We start from the raw sequence: 15,836 nt of genomic DNA, 5'->3' as shown, positions 1-15,836 counted from the left end.
TAAGTTTATATATATATAAATGTATTGTATATATATTATATATATCTATATATATATATATAGATAGATATATATATATCATATAGAGTATATATATATATATATATATATAATAGATATAGAGAGAGAGAGAGAGCGAGAGAGAGAGGAGAGAGAGATAAACCAGATAACTGATTAGATAGATAGAGAGAGAGAGAGAAAATATAATTTTTTTTATATTTTTATATACAATAAAACAATGCTTTTAACATCTATGAGGATTTAACTGTTATCAGATAAACCAGATAACTGATTTTAAAAAAAAAATGCCATATATATATAGAGAGAGAGAGAGAATATATAAATATGTAAAATATATAATGTAACAAAATACTTAAAAATTCATTAAGTCATTTTTATATTCTTTTTTTTTTTTTACATTCAATAAAATATATATTTTTTTTTTAAAAGGATAGAATATCTATATATAATATATATATATTTTTTTTTTTTTTTTTTTTTTTTATGATTTTTTTTTTAAAGGACAATTTTAGTTTATAAAATCGCACTTTTCTTTAAAACCCTAAATCATTCAGCAAGCTGTCTAATTTTATGAGCACTGTGAGTATTTTATTCAGCAGCACTAAAGGATTCTGCTGCATAATTGTTGCATCTCTGAGTCCCGTGAGGAGGCACAAGCACATGTGGTGTGCGTTTGTGTGTTTGTGTAGGTAATGATCCCCCATCGAGGCGCCATTTGTCAGTTTGCTAATGCTGCGTCTCCAGAGACACATAATCTGCTAATCAGCAGGAGAAAATCCAGAGGGTGGCCGTGATGGAGAACAAATGGATGCAGGTGAAAACACACAACATGTCTGAGATATGCAAGAACATACATAAACAGATAAAGACAGTACAGCCTGACTATCTGTAAATGTCACAATGCAATATTCCTTAGTCAAATAAAAATAATAAAAACAAAAACAATAAAAACAAACCCACAAGAGATCAACACGATCATGTACTTCACCATGATGTACTGTTGTGTAGTGGGTGTGGATTAGACTATAAAAGAAATGAGTTTTTCCCTTGCACTAAAACTAAACTCTTCAAATGTATGGAAGCTTATTTCCAATGTGGAATACACATGTGGATGTGACTTTGTATCTTACAATTCAGACTTTTTTTCAAAATTTAGAATTTATTCAGAATTATGATATATAAACTCGCAATTCTGAGAAAAATTTCACAACTACGAGATTTAAACAATTGTGAGATATAAAAATTCACAACTGTGAGAAAAAAAAACGAGAATTGAGATATAAACTCGCAATTGTGGAAAAAGTGAGAATTATGAGATATAAACTCACAATAATGAGGAAAAAGTGAGAATTATGAGATATAAACTCACAATAATGAGAAAAAAGAATGATGAGATATAAACTCACAATAGTGAGAAAAAGTGAGAATTATGAGATAGTCAAAATTGTGAGATAACAGTGAGAATTATGAGATATAAATTTGAAGTGAGAAAAAGCGAGAATTGAAATATAAACTCACAATTGCGAAGAAAAAGGCGAGAATTATGATATAAACTCACAGTTGTGAGAAAAATGTGGGAATTACGAGATATAAACTCGTAGTTGTAAGAAAAAGCTAGAATTATGAGACAGTCAAAATTGTGAGAAAAAATTGAGAATTATGAGATATAAACTCACAATTGCGAGAGAAAAAAAGTGAGAATGAGATATAAATTCACAATAGCGAGGAAAAAAAGCGAGAATTATGATATAAACTCACAGTTGTGAGAAAGTCTGAATTATGAGATATAAACTCACAATTGTGAGAAAAAAGTGAATTACGAGACAAACTCGTAGTTGTGAGAAAAAGCGAGAATTATGAAATATAAAGTCAAAATTGTGAGCAAAAAGTCGTGCCTTTCCAAAACATTTCCAGTTAAACAGTTCCATAAAATTCTGTTTAAAGCAGTATGACACATAAGACCGTACCTCCAATCCATCACTGATTCATTTTCATGCAGCTCATTTAATAAAATGTGCCGTCTATCCTGTATGAAGTCTGAAGTTTATTTCCCTCCATGTTTAACCCCAACCCAATTACCAATTCAGTTTAAACTATCCCCCAGCCCATTACCAATTCAGTTTAAACTATGCAATCTGGTTCACTCAAGTGGTAAGAAGATAATAAATGTAAAAAAAAAAAAAAGGTAAGAAGATAATAAAATGTGACCTTATTTTCTTCCTGACCCCTGCACCAATCCCAGGAGAGGGTTTAATCCCCGTCCCGTCTGGAGTGGGGCTGATTGAGGGTGTCTCTAGTTTAAGCCCCTCACGCTGAGCTCTCTTCCCCCACAGACGGGCGATGATTTCAGGGCGTCCCCTGATCAGCATAAACCCTCACACACGCTGGAGGAGAGGAAATCTAACACTCGCTCTCTCATCGGGACGGTCATTTCCTTCACTCACATTCATTAAGATGCTGGGCTGTTCTAAAGCCTCCTACAAAAAGGACACCGAACACCTCCGAAAGCCCTCATCACAGACAAACTCCATTTGGGTGAATCTCACAAAAGCAGCCAGGTCATATTTCTCCTCAAAAAGAAAGGAGATAAGAAACTGTATTTTGCAGCAAGAAAATGAAGCATGCTTTTTATAAAAACCATTAAGATGTTTTGCATTGAGATTGATTCTATTCATAAAAATGAAGCACTTTTTTTTTATTTTCTTTTATTTTCATGGTTCATGATTATGATTCTCAACAACACAAATATAACACAACCATTTAAACCCCATTAAAAAAAATCTAAACAAAAATACATTATAAAAAAAATCACCTATTTACAAAAAATGAAATAAAAAAATAAGATTCAATAAATACAAAAAAAAAAAAAAATACATCAACACATCATTAAAAAAAAATACATTAACTTTTTTATTCTAAAGAAAAAGCAGTATGTGATGAATAATAAAATTAATAAATTAAAAAAATAAAATAATAAAAAAAAAACAAAAAAATATTACAAAAAAGGCACAAAAATAGGCTTTCCAATTTGCAAAAAAAAAAAAAAGAAAAAAAAATTAATATAAATTAAAATAAATATATTAATATAAAAATCAATATAAATTAATTAAAAAAAATCTTTCTTTTGATTTTAAGAGGATATGTGACCGGGAAATGTTCTTGACAGGTTTCGTGATACTCACACAAAATTTATCTTTATTTCTTTATCATCTATAGCTTCAACAATGTCCATAATAACACTATTATCCAAAATACAGTGCTCTAAATTGCAGTTGTGTTTTTAGAGATGTGGACGCACTGAATAAAAAAAGCATAGGATTATCCAATTATGATAATACTCATACCTAGTGTGTATTTTTCAAGTACACAAGCTGGTCTTATCAGAGAAGAGTAGTGTGACCTAGTTTTAAATCTCACTGCTGATTGTGTGTGTGTGTGTGTGTATGTATGGGAAGGTATTGTGTATCTGAGATGCTGTAACTCAGAGGTAGGGGTGTGTGTGTGTGTGTGTGTGTTATATCTCTGGAGACAGCTTTGGGCTCATCAATCCTGCAATAAGACACTACACAGACCTCCCAAAAGAGTCCGGACCCATCTGGAGCATCTTAGAAGCACACATGACACACAAACTCATTGAGATGTTCAGCTGGGGGTCCCACTATCTGCAGGACTCGAACCACAGTTTGTTTTCAAGAGAATAACCGTCAATCAGCACGCCAACGGTTGCCGTGGCAACAGAAATATGACCCCACCCCCCCGAGTGGTGAGGAGCTTGTGGGTAAAACGAGAAGAGCAGAGATAAAGAGAGAGAGAGCGAGAGACACTCACGATCTGTGGATGCTGCAGTTGTAGAAGGTGAAATCCACGCTGGCAAACTTCTGCCCCGTTTCCCTCGATTTCAGATAGAGCTTCACCACATGAGTGTCTCCTTCAGAGGGACAAATAAAAGAGAAAAGAGGTTAGTAAGATCACCACCAAAAAAAAACTACCATCAAAAAAAAAATCTAAAAACTGCTGTTATCTAAACAGTCTTTTCACTTAACTGTGTCAAAATCACTATACAGACACAGTTTAAGGTCATATAACACCACACACAAAATATAGCACAATAGTGCTCTTGCAAAAATACACACACACATTAAAATCATAATAACTACATAAAATGGTTTTGAATGTAGCAAATTTTAAATTTTAATGATGCTAAACACTTACAGTGTTTAATAAAGTCTACGGCTCCATCCTAATTCATAACCTTCTACTATAAGCATGTACTTCAATTAATACAGTAAATCAATTTACACAAAAAATCATAAAATTATATATATATATATATATATATATATATATATATTATATGATATTATATATATATATATATATATATTATATATATAGTTTTACTTTTAGTTGATTCAGTGCATCAAGTTAGATGAAAATTCTGAAAATTAGAAATGTTTGCTTTGGCAACTTGAAACAAGAAAGTTTTGAAATATTTTATTCGATTTAATTTTATGTTTTATTACAAGTAACACAAATGTTCTTTTATGGTTTTTAAGTTTACTATAATAACCCTGATGTTCACTACACAGGCACCTTCAGCATTTTGTATTTGTATTAACATACTAAGATTTGAGACTGAAATGAAGCGATTTCGATTCCTTTTAATTATTTTGTTTTGTTCTTTAAGATTTTTTTTTTTCATAAAAACAAAAATATTGAGTAATCAAACGCACAAAAAATCAAAAATCATGAAAAATCAATCACAAACAACACTAATCAAAAACTATAATTACTCCTCAATCCAGAAACTAGACGGGTCAAAATCAGCATATTCAGTGACCAAATGTACATTTTTCAAAACCATTAATGCAACCAAACCACTCAGTTTCAGTATTTTTCAATTAAACCAAACCTAAATAAAAAATACCTCCCAATCAACAACCCTATTTGGGACACAACAAAACAACAAATCAAACTATACAGGACCGATACGATGACGATCTGAAATCAAAACCACTGACTGAATCTGTGGAACAGACTGAAGGTGTTATATAATAACCATCAAACCAGTCAAAAGCTTGCTCATTGATGTTCTTCAAGACTTAGATGTAGAAGAGAAGCTTCTAGTGAGTGCTGGTGTTTACTGACTCTGCTGGCGTGTGATGGGGACCAGCTCTTTGGCTGACAGCGAGAGGCAGTAGATTCGTGATCCGTGTATTGTTCCTTCGGTCTCGGTGTAATCCTCGAAGGAACAGTCCACCCCTGCGGAAAGATCCGGGACGTTGCGGGCCTGCAGGACCAGCTGGCAGATCGATGGAGAAAACAGACAAAGTGAAAAAGCTTGGCCCACGTCCCCATAATTCATCTGCTTGTTTTTAAAATACACTCTACATGACATCTGCTGCTCCATATTGCTGCGTGTCTGCTAGCGTCCATATAGTGAACCGCTCCACAACATCTATGGAGAGGTGACCGATACGCAGTGCATTGTCGTATCTACTCACACACACACACACACACCTGGACTTCGGCCATGGTGACGGAGATGTTGTTGGGCTGCACCGTGAGCTCCACACACTGATCCACTCTGGAGGCGAACCTCTGCGGCTCGTCTGCTCTCTCACAGCGATCGCGGCGAGAACAGCTGAGGACAGAGACAGAATAGACTTACATTACTACAAAAGGTCCATCCTTGAGCGGTTCAGAGTATTAATAACCTAATGTAATCAACACCGAGAGAAAGCCTGCGTAAAGTCAAGGATTGCGCTCTTGTGAAGGACTTCACATTGTCATTAAAGCTGCTTATGGGCTAAACATTTGTTTTCTCCAAGGATTTCAGAAACATTCCTCAATACAGAGTTTCAAGCCTTGAACCAAACCGAGCAGCTCCCTGGTGAATCATAAATAAAAATGGGAAATTTTAAGCGAAAAAGCATATGAAACTGAGATACAGATTACTTACCAAACAATAGACAACACATTTTTTTGACATACTGATTATAATATGTGACCCTGGACCACAAAACCAAAACACTAAAAGTCTTAAGTATCAATTTTTCAAAATTTAGGTTTATACATCATCTGAATAAATAAGGTTTCCATTGATGTATGGTTTGTTATGACAATATTTGGCAGAGAAACAACTATTTGAAAATCTGGAATCTGAGGGAGCAAAAAAATCTAAATATTGAGAAAATCATCTTTAAAGTTGTTCAAATGAAGTTCTGAGCAATGCATATTACTGATCAAAAAATTTTCTCGAAGTTTGATATATTTATGGTAGGAAATTTACAAAATATATCCATGGAACATGATCTTTGCTTATTATCCTAATGATTTTTGGCATCAAATAAAAAATCAGTAATATTGACCCATACAATGTATTTTTGGCTATTGCTACAAAAATACCCCGAGACTTAAGACTGCGCTCCAGTGTCACAGTCACATGTGTGTGTGTGTGTGTGTGTGTGTGTGTGTGTGTGTGTGTGTGTGTGTGTATAAATTATATATTTATATATATATACACACACACACACACACTGTATAACATTTACATTATTTTTGTTTTTATTTATATTACGTAATTAATTTAGATTCATTATTTGAATAATTTAGATTATTTTTGGTTTCTATTTCTATTTGATTATTTTGTATTCTATTATAGATTTTTTTTATAAATCTAATATAAAAATATAAAGTTAAATATTGCATTTTGATAATGAGAATTTGGGATTCTCCAAATTTTGCATAATTGTCATGAAAATAATGAAACTGCCATGTAAAACATCTTAATGGTTTGAAAAAAAAAAACAAATACACAATACAATTATCATAACATAAATATGCAATATATTTTAAGACTTTTGCAAAATATATATGTATAATCTTATAAATTTATAAAACATATATAACTGTATTAATATATGATATCAATTATATTAATTTATTTATTATTTAGGAGATATTAGGTTATTTGCAACGCTTTAAGGAAGTGGGCGGTCCCTATTTTTTATTACCATGGTAACAGTGACTTCTCTGGTTGGTGGATCTCTTCAGGATGAGGAGCAGTTCAGTTCTTTATTGGGAATTTGAAACTAAACATGTTTTAATGATGTTGAAATCATATAATCATCACTTTGTGACCTCAGTGTTCGGCCTTACCGTTTATACTATTGTTAAAAATAATTCTCTCACCAAGGAGAAAAAGAATGGGATTTTTACATCTGGAAGCTGACTTCTGCGCTCATCAGCCGTTTAATGTGGATGTTACATGTGAAAACTATTTAAACAGCTTGCAAAACTGCTTCTTTGTGGGTAAAGTTGTGGTAAAGTTGTGGAACAGGATTATTCACTGCTAATGTTTGCCAGAAGGTTGAGCGGAACACAATATTTTTACACAGGACAGCTTGATGCTTGTGATCGCATTTCTCAACAGCCCTCACCCCACCAACATCAGAGCGCTCCGACATGAACAGACAGACTTCACAGACCCCTGAAGGGCAAAAGCTGACATCTAAAGATATAGAAATCTAGGAGCTGATTTAGGTTTCAGAGATTTTCACAGAGGGAATTAACAAATATCCTGCTCACTTCTCCAGCTTTGAAGCATAGCTTACTGCCATATTAGAAAATAAAATAAAAACAAAAAAAAACATAAATACAAAAATAATTAATAATTAGTAAAATTTTTTATATGGTTTCTGTTTCGCCAGTATGATAGTGAACAGAGAATCTGTCAAATATCTCTAACCACATTTAAGTAATCATTCTCGGCTGAAATCCTGCTAATGTTTCTCCCGTGAGTGAGATCAGAGGAGCCTCGGTGACCCGTTTATGTGAATCATAATGAATATTTCAACAATGTCTTTGACCCTGTTTAGTTTCTCCCCGGGTTAACCACATGCAAAAACACAGACGCAAAAAAAACAAAACCACATTTATTCTGTAGCCTGAGGAAGAGTCTGATCCACTGATGTGCCAAAACACGGTTAACCACATGCAAAAACACAGACGCTCAGAAAACAAGCCCAGGGTGACAAATGAAGAGTTTTAACGTCAACTTATTCATGTCGGTCAAATTGCATGTAAAGTTCAGATTGGTGAAAGGAAATGTGTTTATGTAGATATTTGTAACTCTGTGACGTGTGTTGCATGTGTGTGTGTGTGTGTGTGTGTTTGCTTACATGTTGTGAAGGACACACCAGCCGCAGTGAGGGTCTCTGGAGCTCAGACATTCAGAGCAGCTGCTGTACTGAGACAAACAAATACCACAGTCACAACAGCCCTACATTCACTGAAAAACACACAGCAAGAGAAAGTACAGCAGTCACACAGTGCACATGAGTAGAGAACAGAATCTGCTCATCACATGCAGCACCATTTGACAGTTACCACGAAGATCAGACAGAATATTGATCATCACAGCAGACCATGCTGGACGATTACCACGAAGATCGCGTTGATTGGACAGGAACCCTATCAGCCCTCCTGCTAAAAAACAGAATAAATCTGTCAGTGTGGGTTCCACCACTTGTGTGGGTGTGGTGGTGTTTGAAAATAGTGGAGAGGCAGGAAGTGCAAGCAGAGGTAGAGAGAGATGGCATTAGGATAGAGGGGTAGGATTGCAATAGGTCTAGCACTTAAAGTTAGTTAGCATTGAATCAAAAAAGCTTAGTTAGCACATTAATTAAAGAATTGAAATGGTTTTTTTCACTAACACAAATGTTGTTATGGTTACACAAAGTATTGGTTATCAATTAGATGAAGGATAGTAAAACATATAGTAACAATACCTAACTATGTATGTTACAAAAATATGTACCTGCAGAAGAAAGAGGAGAAAAAAGAATAATGATGGAAGTGGCGAGAGGGAGGAAAAGCAGAAAAGGAGATGAGGGCGGAATAAAAAGCCCGGTTCCGAAGACATTTCCATTATATATATATCCATATTATATCTAGATATAGAGCATTATTTAAGATTATATATCTTTATATATAATCCTATATTATATAGTATATGAAACCCAATGTGATATAATCATATATGCGCCAAATCTGGATGAAATAAACAAACTGTCAAAATGTACTGGCAAAAAAAAGTTGTTTTTTCGATTGCAGGACCCCCGATGTATGATAAACATGTACAAAAACTAACAGGTGTGAAACGAAGTATCAGCAATTCTGTGCCTTCAGGGATGGAGTATGACCCTTTGTGTTAAAGCATAGATAGTGAAAGTGAACAGGACAACGAACAAGGTGAAAGTGTGATAGTATGTATGGACCCTAGTATGAGCATATGGAGAACAAACAGACATGCTATCAGTCACATGGGGTGACAGATGATAATTAACAGTTATCACGGTTTACATCTGAAGGGACAATTAAGACTTCAGCGTGCATGAGGGACACACACACAAACACACCCTAACGAAACACACACAAACAAACAAATATCACACATACATAAAGAGTCAAACCGTGACTGAGGAATAAAAACGAAAAAAAATGAAAAACCGTGATGGAGGGATGAAGACGAACAGAGAGGAAGAACAGATGGTGAGGATGACAGAGTCAGGTGTGTGTGTGTGTGTGTGTGTGTGTGTGTGGGGCACAAGGGCCACTCAGTGAAACAAGTTGACCATATGCAGCCTGTCAGTGTGTGTGTGTGTGTGTGTGTGTGTGTGTGTGTGTTTAAAAACATACAGTATAATGGGGAAAAAAGAAAATTAACATGCAATAAAGGCGACACCATTTGACACACATTCAATATTAATTTGTCATTTTAATACACGGTGAAACTCATCATGTAACACACACACACACACACACTCGTGAGCAGCCGCCAGCGCCATTCATCTGATATTCAGTGTGTTACACTGCAGTCAAAACAGACGCAAATGAATTGAAGATAAATGACACACACAACAACACCTGATGATAGAGTGTGTAAAACACAAACACACACATTCTGAGAGATGAGGAAAAACTCAGAGCCTCAGGCTTCACATGTCAATCAAATATGAGACACGATGACGACGTGTGTGTAACATGAACACACACACACACACACACACACACACACACACACCCACAATCATAAAACATGCATTAAAATTATATATCTACCTCTATATCCCAGACAATAAACTCAGCTATCAGGTGATGTGGGAAATGATTGTGGAGTGTATTTACAAACTTTTAAAGTCAAAGGTTTTCATCATAAAACATGCATTTATTTTTTCTCTTCATCAATGATGCATTAAATTGATCAAAAGTGCCAGTAAAGACACTTATAATGTAACAAATGATTTCTATTCCATATAAATGCTGTTCTTTTGAACTTTCTATTCACCTGTGAATCCTGAAAAATAAAATGTATCACAGTTTCCACAAAAATGTTCAGCAGCACAACTGTTTTCAACATTGATAATAATCAGAAAATTGTTTCTTCGATCAGCGCAAATTCATCTATTAGAATTGATTTCTGCAGAGATTCATGGTGTCACGATGAAAGACTTGACAGAAATAAATTCTAGTTTAACTATTTTTTTATATTATTTAACAGTACTAATACTACTTTACTAAAATATTTAAAAAGAATTAAGCACCCCAACTTAAACACAAAACAAACAAAAAATAGCCATGGGGTTGAGGCACGTTTTTTTTTTTTTGATACTATGAGCCACATAAATAATATCGTTAGGGTTACCAACCCCAAAAGACTTTTACAAATACACAAACTTGGAGAAAGTGTATGTTTTGCATTAACAATATAAGACTATCTGAGGATTATAAAGGTATATTTGTGTTCTTTTGTGTATATTTGTGTGTTCACAATGCTTTATGGAAACATTAGATTTTTCATTCAAAAAATAATAAACATTTTTATTTGACTACAATTCACAATGCTTTATGGAAGGAGTAGTTTGTTCCGTCACAAAGTAATTTACATGCATTTCAAATACTTTTGAGGTGTCATTGCATAAATTTTAAAGATTTTTTTTATTTATTTTTTATTTGTAAATTCTGCATCTTGATTGATTTAATTGGTCCATTAGTGTGAAAGCTAAGTCCATCTGGTGCGTGTACATACTATAAGAGCGTGTGCTGTGTGAACTGCTCCTAAAGCAGAAATAAGAGAAATCCTTCCCTCTCTCTTCCATTACTGTCAGTGTGTTTTAGTAAAAACATCTCAACCAATCAAGAGGCTTTTAATACAGACTCTACACACACACACACACGATCAATACTGAACCACACACACACACACACACACACACACACATCTGAAGTTCCTAATTGCAGTAAGACTGGATGAATCACTCGCTGCTGATATGAAGGATTATGGGATTAACTTTACTCCAGATGATCAATGATTTGATTAGACGGAACAAAAAGGTTAAGACTTTAAAACACATGAGCTTAAACACACACTCCTGTGCATCCATGTGATAACCTCCATCACAGCTCCTCTGTATTAAACCACAACTCTTTCATTCAAGACGAATCATCCAATAAAGAGCCCACATTCTACACTTTTATCATTTATTTCCTTCCCCAAAAATATAATGTCTTGACACTGGTCCTTTTGCACAAAACATTCATTTAAGACTTCTATATGCAAATGACGCTGATCCGATTTCGCACACGCAAAGCAGCATATTAGAAATGCATTTCTGAAGATCATGTGTACAAAAGTGATACATACGTGAGTATCCTTGCTCACACATACAGCTGCGCCCAACAGTCTTTTAGTGAAAATAGATACATTGACATGGTTCTTTTCTTCACTGTTGGTGACAATGATTGTTAATATTTCCGCTCATATTCGTGCCTCGGTTACTGAAATTTGCGATGCAAACGGCTGCAGGCCATGGTAGCACTAGAGATATAATAAAACAATACAAACCAAATTGTTTTGCAAATATTTGAATAATACGCTTAACAATCCCAATACTTTTTAATCAGTGTTGTTTTGGCAATAGTGATAAGAGAATATTATATAATATATATATGATATGCGATATATGGCGGTATCATATATTTTTTAACAGTGTAGAATCATCGACTTGATTACACTTGTTTATTCTGACTACATAGTTTTACGCATGCTGCTATGAGCGCTTGAGTGAGGGAGTTTTGAGTTTCCGTCCCAAAAGTAAAGCTTACATCCAGATGTGTCTATTATCTAGGTTTCAGCATCTGGAGGTGCGTCCGATTACGCAGGAGGTTTAAAAGCTTTGTTAGACACCCGCCTTCTATCGTGATTGCATTTTAATTGGTCCATTAGCTGTGAGAACTTAAGGCCATCTGGTGCGTGTTGATACTACGAGGCTGGTGTAATTGTGAAAACACGCATTCCTACGCAGACCCCACACGCCGTGTTTCCCTATCTATTCATTCCTGTCGAAGTGTGTTAGTATAAAATACATTAAACCAATTAAGAAACTATGTGGAATTACAAGCTCTACGTCACACACATTTTGCAGGATATTTTACGCGACACACTACACAAAAACGAAAGCCTGGAAGTGACACTATTTGCAGTGTCACTGTTTGGTCTCACTCGCTTGCCTGATATAAAAGGTCATAAACAGTATTAACACTACAGAGTCCGTTCAAGTGGCCGTCGGGCGATTAGACTATGAATCACACAAAAGGTTAAGACTATCTAAGTGAGGAGAAATTAAGTTTTTTGGACACATGGTCTCCTCCATCGCTTGATACCTCCTCACGCCCTCACGGATTGTAAACCACAACTCTGTTCATTCAAGACGAAATCATCCAATAACTGGGGCTGACATATCGACTGCTTTTAGCATTATGGTTGGCTTCTGCGCAGTTCATAATGTCTGAAAGGTCTTTGCACTGCATCTTTAAGAATTCCGGTATCATTGCATGAATGGGTCTGACTGATTTCGCACACGGCTGTTTTCACAAAATGTTAGTTCCAATTCTAAACAAAAGTATACAAATACTGATGTATACCCAAGGGCACATACAGAATGTCTCACATACATTAAGGGGACAATACGATGGTTATAGATACACGGAAATAGTTGATTCGCACATACATATATGATAGCGACATACATATATTAGGACATCTTGCGAGTAATTTTAACTACATAGTTGGGGTTTACACATAACTTCATATACCTATATTACAAATATACATAGCTATATATACAATGATAATACATATCATATCATAATATATTAGGGCATAGTGCTACATAACTTATATATATATATTACACCCATAGATTCAGCACAACATAATGTAATATTTCAGATGTTAATTAGCAGTGATGTCATCGGCCATGACGATGCAGGTTGATTGAAGAATATAAAAACGATATCTGTGGACTACTTTGGAGGTATGAGTGGTTGCACTTGATTAATGGGTTCGCCCTTCATCGGGTTTGTCTACGTCATAGGCGGGCTGGGCAGGTGTGCGTTTTTGGTAGAAATCCATCGTCAGCGGTGTTTTGATCACAGACCACATATGTCAACCACTGTTTTCATAAGTTAGCCTACCAACACTGCGACGGTATTTGCAGTTTTTTTTTGGTGTACATGTTGGTCAAAGACGAGTCAAGGTGTCAGGACTCTTCAGGTTGCCGTAATGATTTTCAGTTATCATACGAAGAAATACTCTGACAGGAGCACGGTATGAGAGGAAAATAGCACTCTTTGAAAATGTAAGCGTGCAACTTCTTTATTGCAGGGCTATGTCACAACACGACCCAAAAACGAAAGAGTGAAAGGGTTGCCGTGACGTGGTTGTGTACAGGTGTAAGAAACACGCATAAAATGTCATAAATCATTTGGTAATGAGGGGTGTGGGGGGCATAAAGTGGGTGTGGTGGTGTGGTTTGTTAGATCCACCAAAAGTGGTTGGGAATTGAACTGGTGGGTGAGTTTGATGTGTGTGCGGTGCGCTGTGTGTTGTGTGGTGTTGTGGGTGTGTGGGTGAGCAGATTCAGTCGGTGCTTCTTCCGATCTTTCCTTGGGTGTGTATGTGCACACATCGTTCGACCTCACCGCTCCAAACCATAGCTCCAGACTTTAATCCAGGAAAGGTGAACTTCCTGCATCATAACTTGACTGAAAAGTGAAAGATGGAATGTCTAGAAAATCGAGCAAGTCTCCAAAAAACTTGTTGAGCTGTAGGTTTAATGACTGCATTTTTTATTTTATTTTTTACAAAATAATTTATGTGCTGATTATTGTTGAGCTGCAGGTTTAGGCTCACTTAAGTGACTGCACTTAAGAAGAATTTAATTATTTATTTGAATTATTTAGCCTGACATTTTTACTGTTCCAAAATGTTCTATATGTTTCTTAAAAATAAAATGTCTTCAGTGAAAAAAAGGTGTTTTTTACCCAGAAATTAATTATATTTTTATCTAAGGTTATCATAACGGCCCATACCAATCACACATAAAACTAATATAAAATCATGCAGTTTATCACATGATGTCACTATAAATAAACAAAAACATGTCTTGTCATGATAAGCTATATGCTCCGACACATGATGTATAACCTAATATAAACATTTAATTAATAAAAATGAAAAATCTCAACAAAAACCACCAGTACCATACTCACAAAAACAACAATTACTCAGCTTAATTAATAAAAATGCATAATGTCAACAAGAGTCACCAGGACGCGTCTGTCTGAAATGATCATTGCTCAGTGTGCATTGATGTGAAATAGCTGCATGAAAACTTCTGGTTGCATGATGAGCTTTTGCAAACCCTTCGTGCAGAACAACCACAGCTGGAAACAATGGGTTATGCATAACCATCATGCATCCTATTTTTAGGTTTTAAGTTTTTTTTTTTTTATGAACTTCATCACTGATATTAAACAAAATTAAACACAATCAACCACAAAACTGCAATAAAAAGTCAAAAATCATTATTTATAATGTTGTAAAAGCCAGTGTGCTCACCTGTCTGTCGGTGAGCGTGTAGATGAACTGCAGGTCTGGTGGCTGAAAAGAGCGTTATCCCGCAGACACCGGAACTGCCCCTCGCCAGTCACCGTATCATATGGCTCGGGTCGTACTCAGCGCCTGCGCCGGGACGGACTCACCGAAATTAATCATAATCTGATCAATAATACACAAAGCCACAAGCACACGACCATTAATCATCTTCATTAATATCCCCAGTAACACTCACGATCCAAACCTACTACAATCATGTGAAAACACAAAACATCATTACAGTTAATGGATCCATCAGAGCGTCAGGACATACAAACGGCCACTGCTAATCATCTGTGGTGTGCGTCCTCTCAGGAGAGACATCGACTGGGAATCGATGGACGCGGTCTATAGAGAGCCGGTGATCAAAAATCCAGTCATTTTCAGTGTCAGCATCCCTCGCTGTACGTACCACTACAAGACAATATACACTAATTTAACCAAAAAATGAAAAAAACAAACAAAAAATAACACAACACTATTAAACACTATTAATAAAACCAAACTCACACAATCACACACAATCCACTTATAAAAACAAAACGTCTTCACACAAAGGTCATCTGGAATCACTGGCTCTCCATGAAATGTCAAAGAATTTCCATTATTAATCATTACGATTCATTCAAACTGCAAACTCTGTGCTAACGAACCAATTAGCACTCTTGACTTTTACAAGCAGAGACAACGATAAAGAAACATTCAGCAAAGACAAGAAACAGACCACAGCTTTCTATTTCAAATAAATGCTGTTCTTTAGAACTTTCTATTCATCTGTGAATCCTGAAAAAATAAAATTCAATCACCGTTTCCA

General features: G+C 35.3%; 1 protein-coding gene across 1 annotated transcript in view; it reads right to left on the bottom strand.

Annotated features, from left to right (window-relative positions):
• LOC109080458 (plexin-A1-like) overlaps window positions 1–15,836 on the bottom strand; it is a 123,970-nt gene that overhangs the window by 50,381 nt on the left and 57,753 nt on the right. The window contains exons 5-8 of the mRNA XM_042759170.1: window positions 8,205–8,305; window positions 5,542–5,665; window positions 5,170–5,323; window positions 3,850–3,949 (exon numbers count right to left, since the gene is read on the bottom strand). Of these exons, the coding sequence (XP_042615104.1) occupies window positions 3,850–3,949; window positions 5,170–5,323; window positions 5,542–5,665; window positions 8,205–8,305 (479 nt within the window). The remainder of the gene's footprint in view (window positions 1–3,849; window positions 3,950–5,169; window positions 5,324–5,541; window positions 5,666–8,204; window positions 8,306–15,836) is intronic.

This window comes from Cyprinus carpio, chromosome A6, assembly GCF_018340385.1.
Source record: "Cyprinus carpio isolate SPL01 chromosome A6, ASM1834038v1, whole genome shotgun sequence".
Lineage (NCBI taxonomy): Eukaryota > Metazoa > Chordata > Actinopteri > Cypriniformes > Cyprinidae > Cyprinus > Cyprinus carpio.
This window is presented reverse-complemented; position numbering and strand designations above follow the sequence as displayed.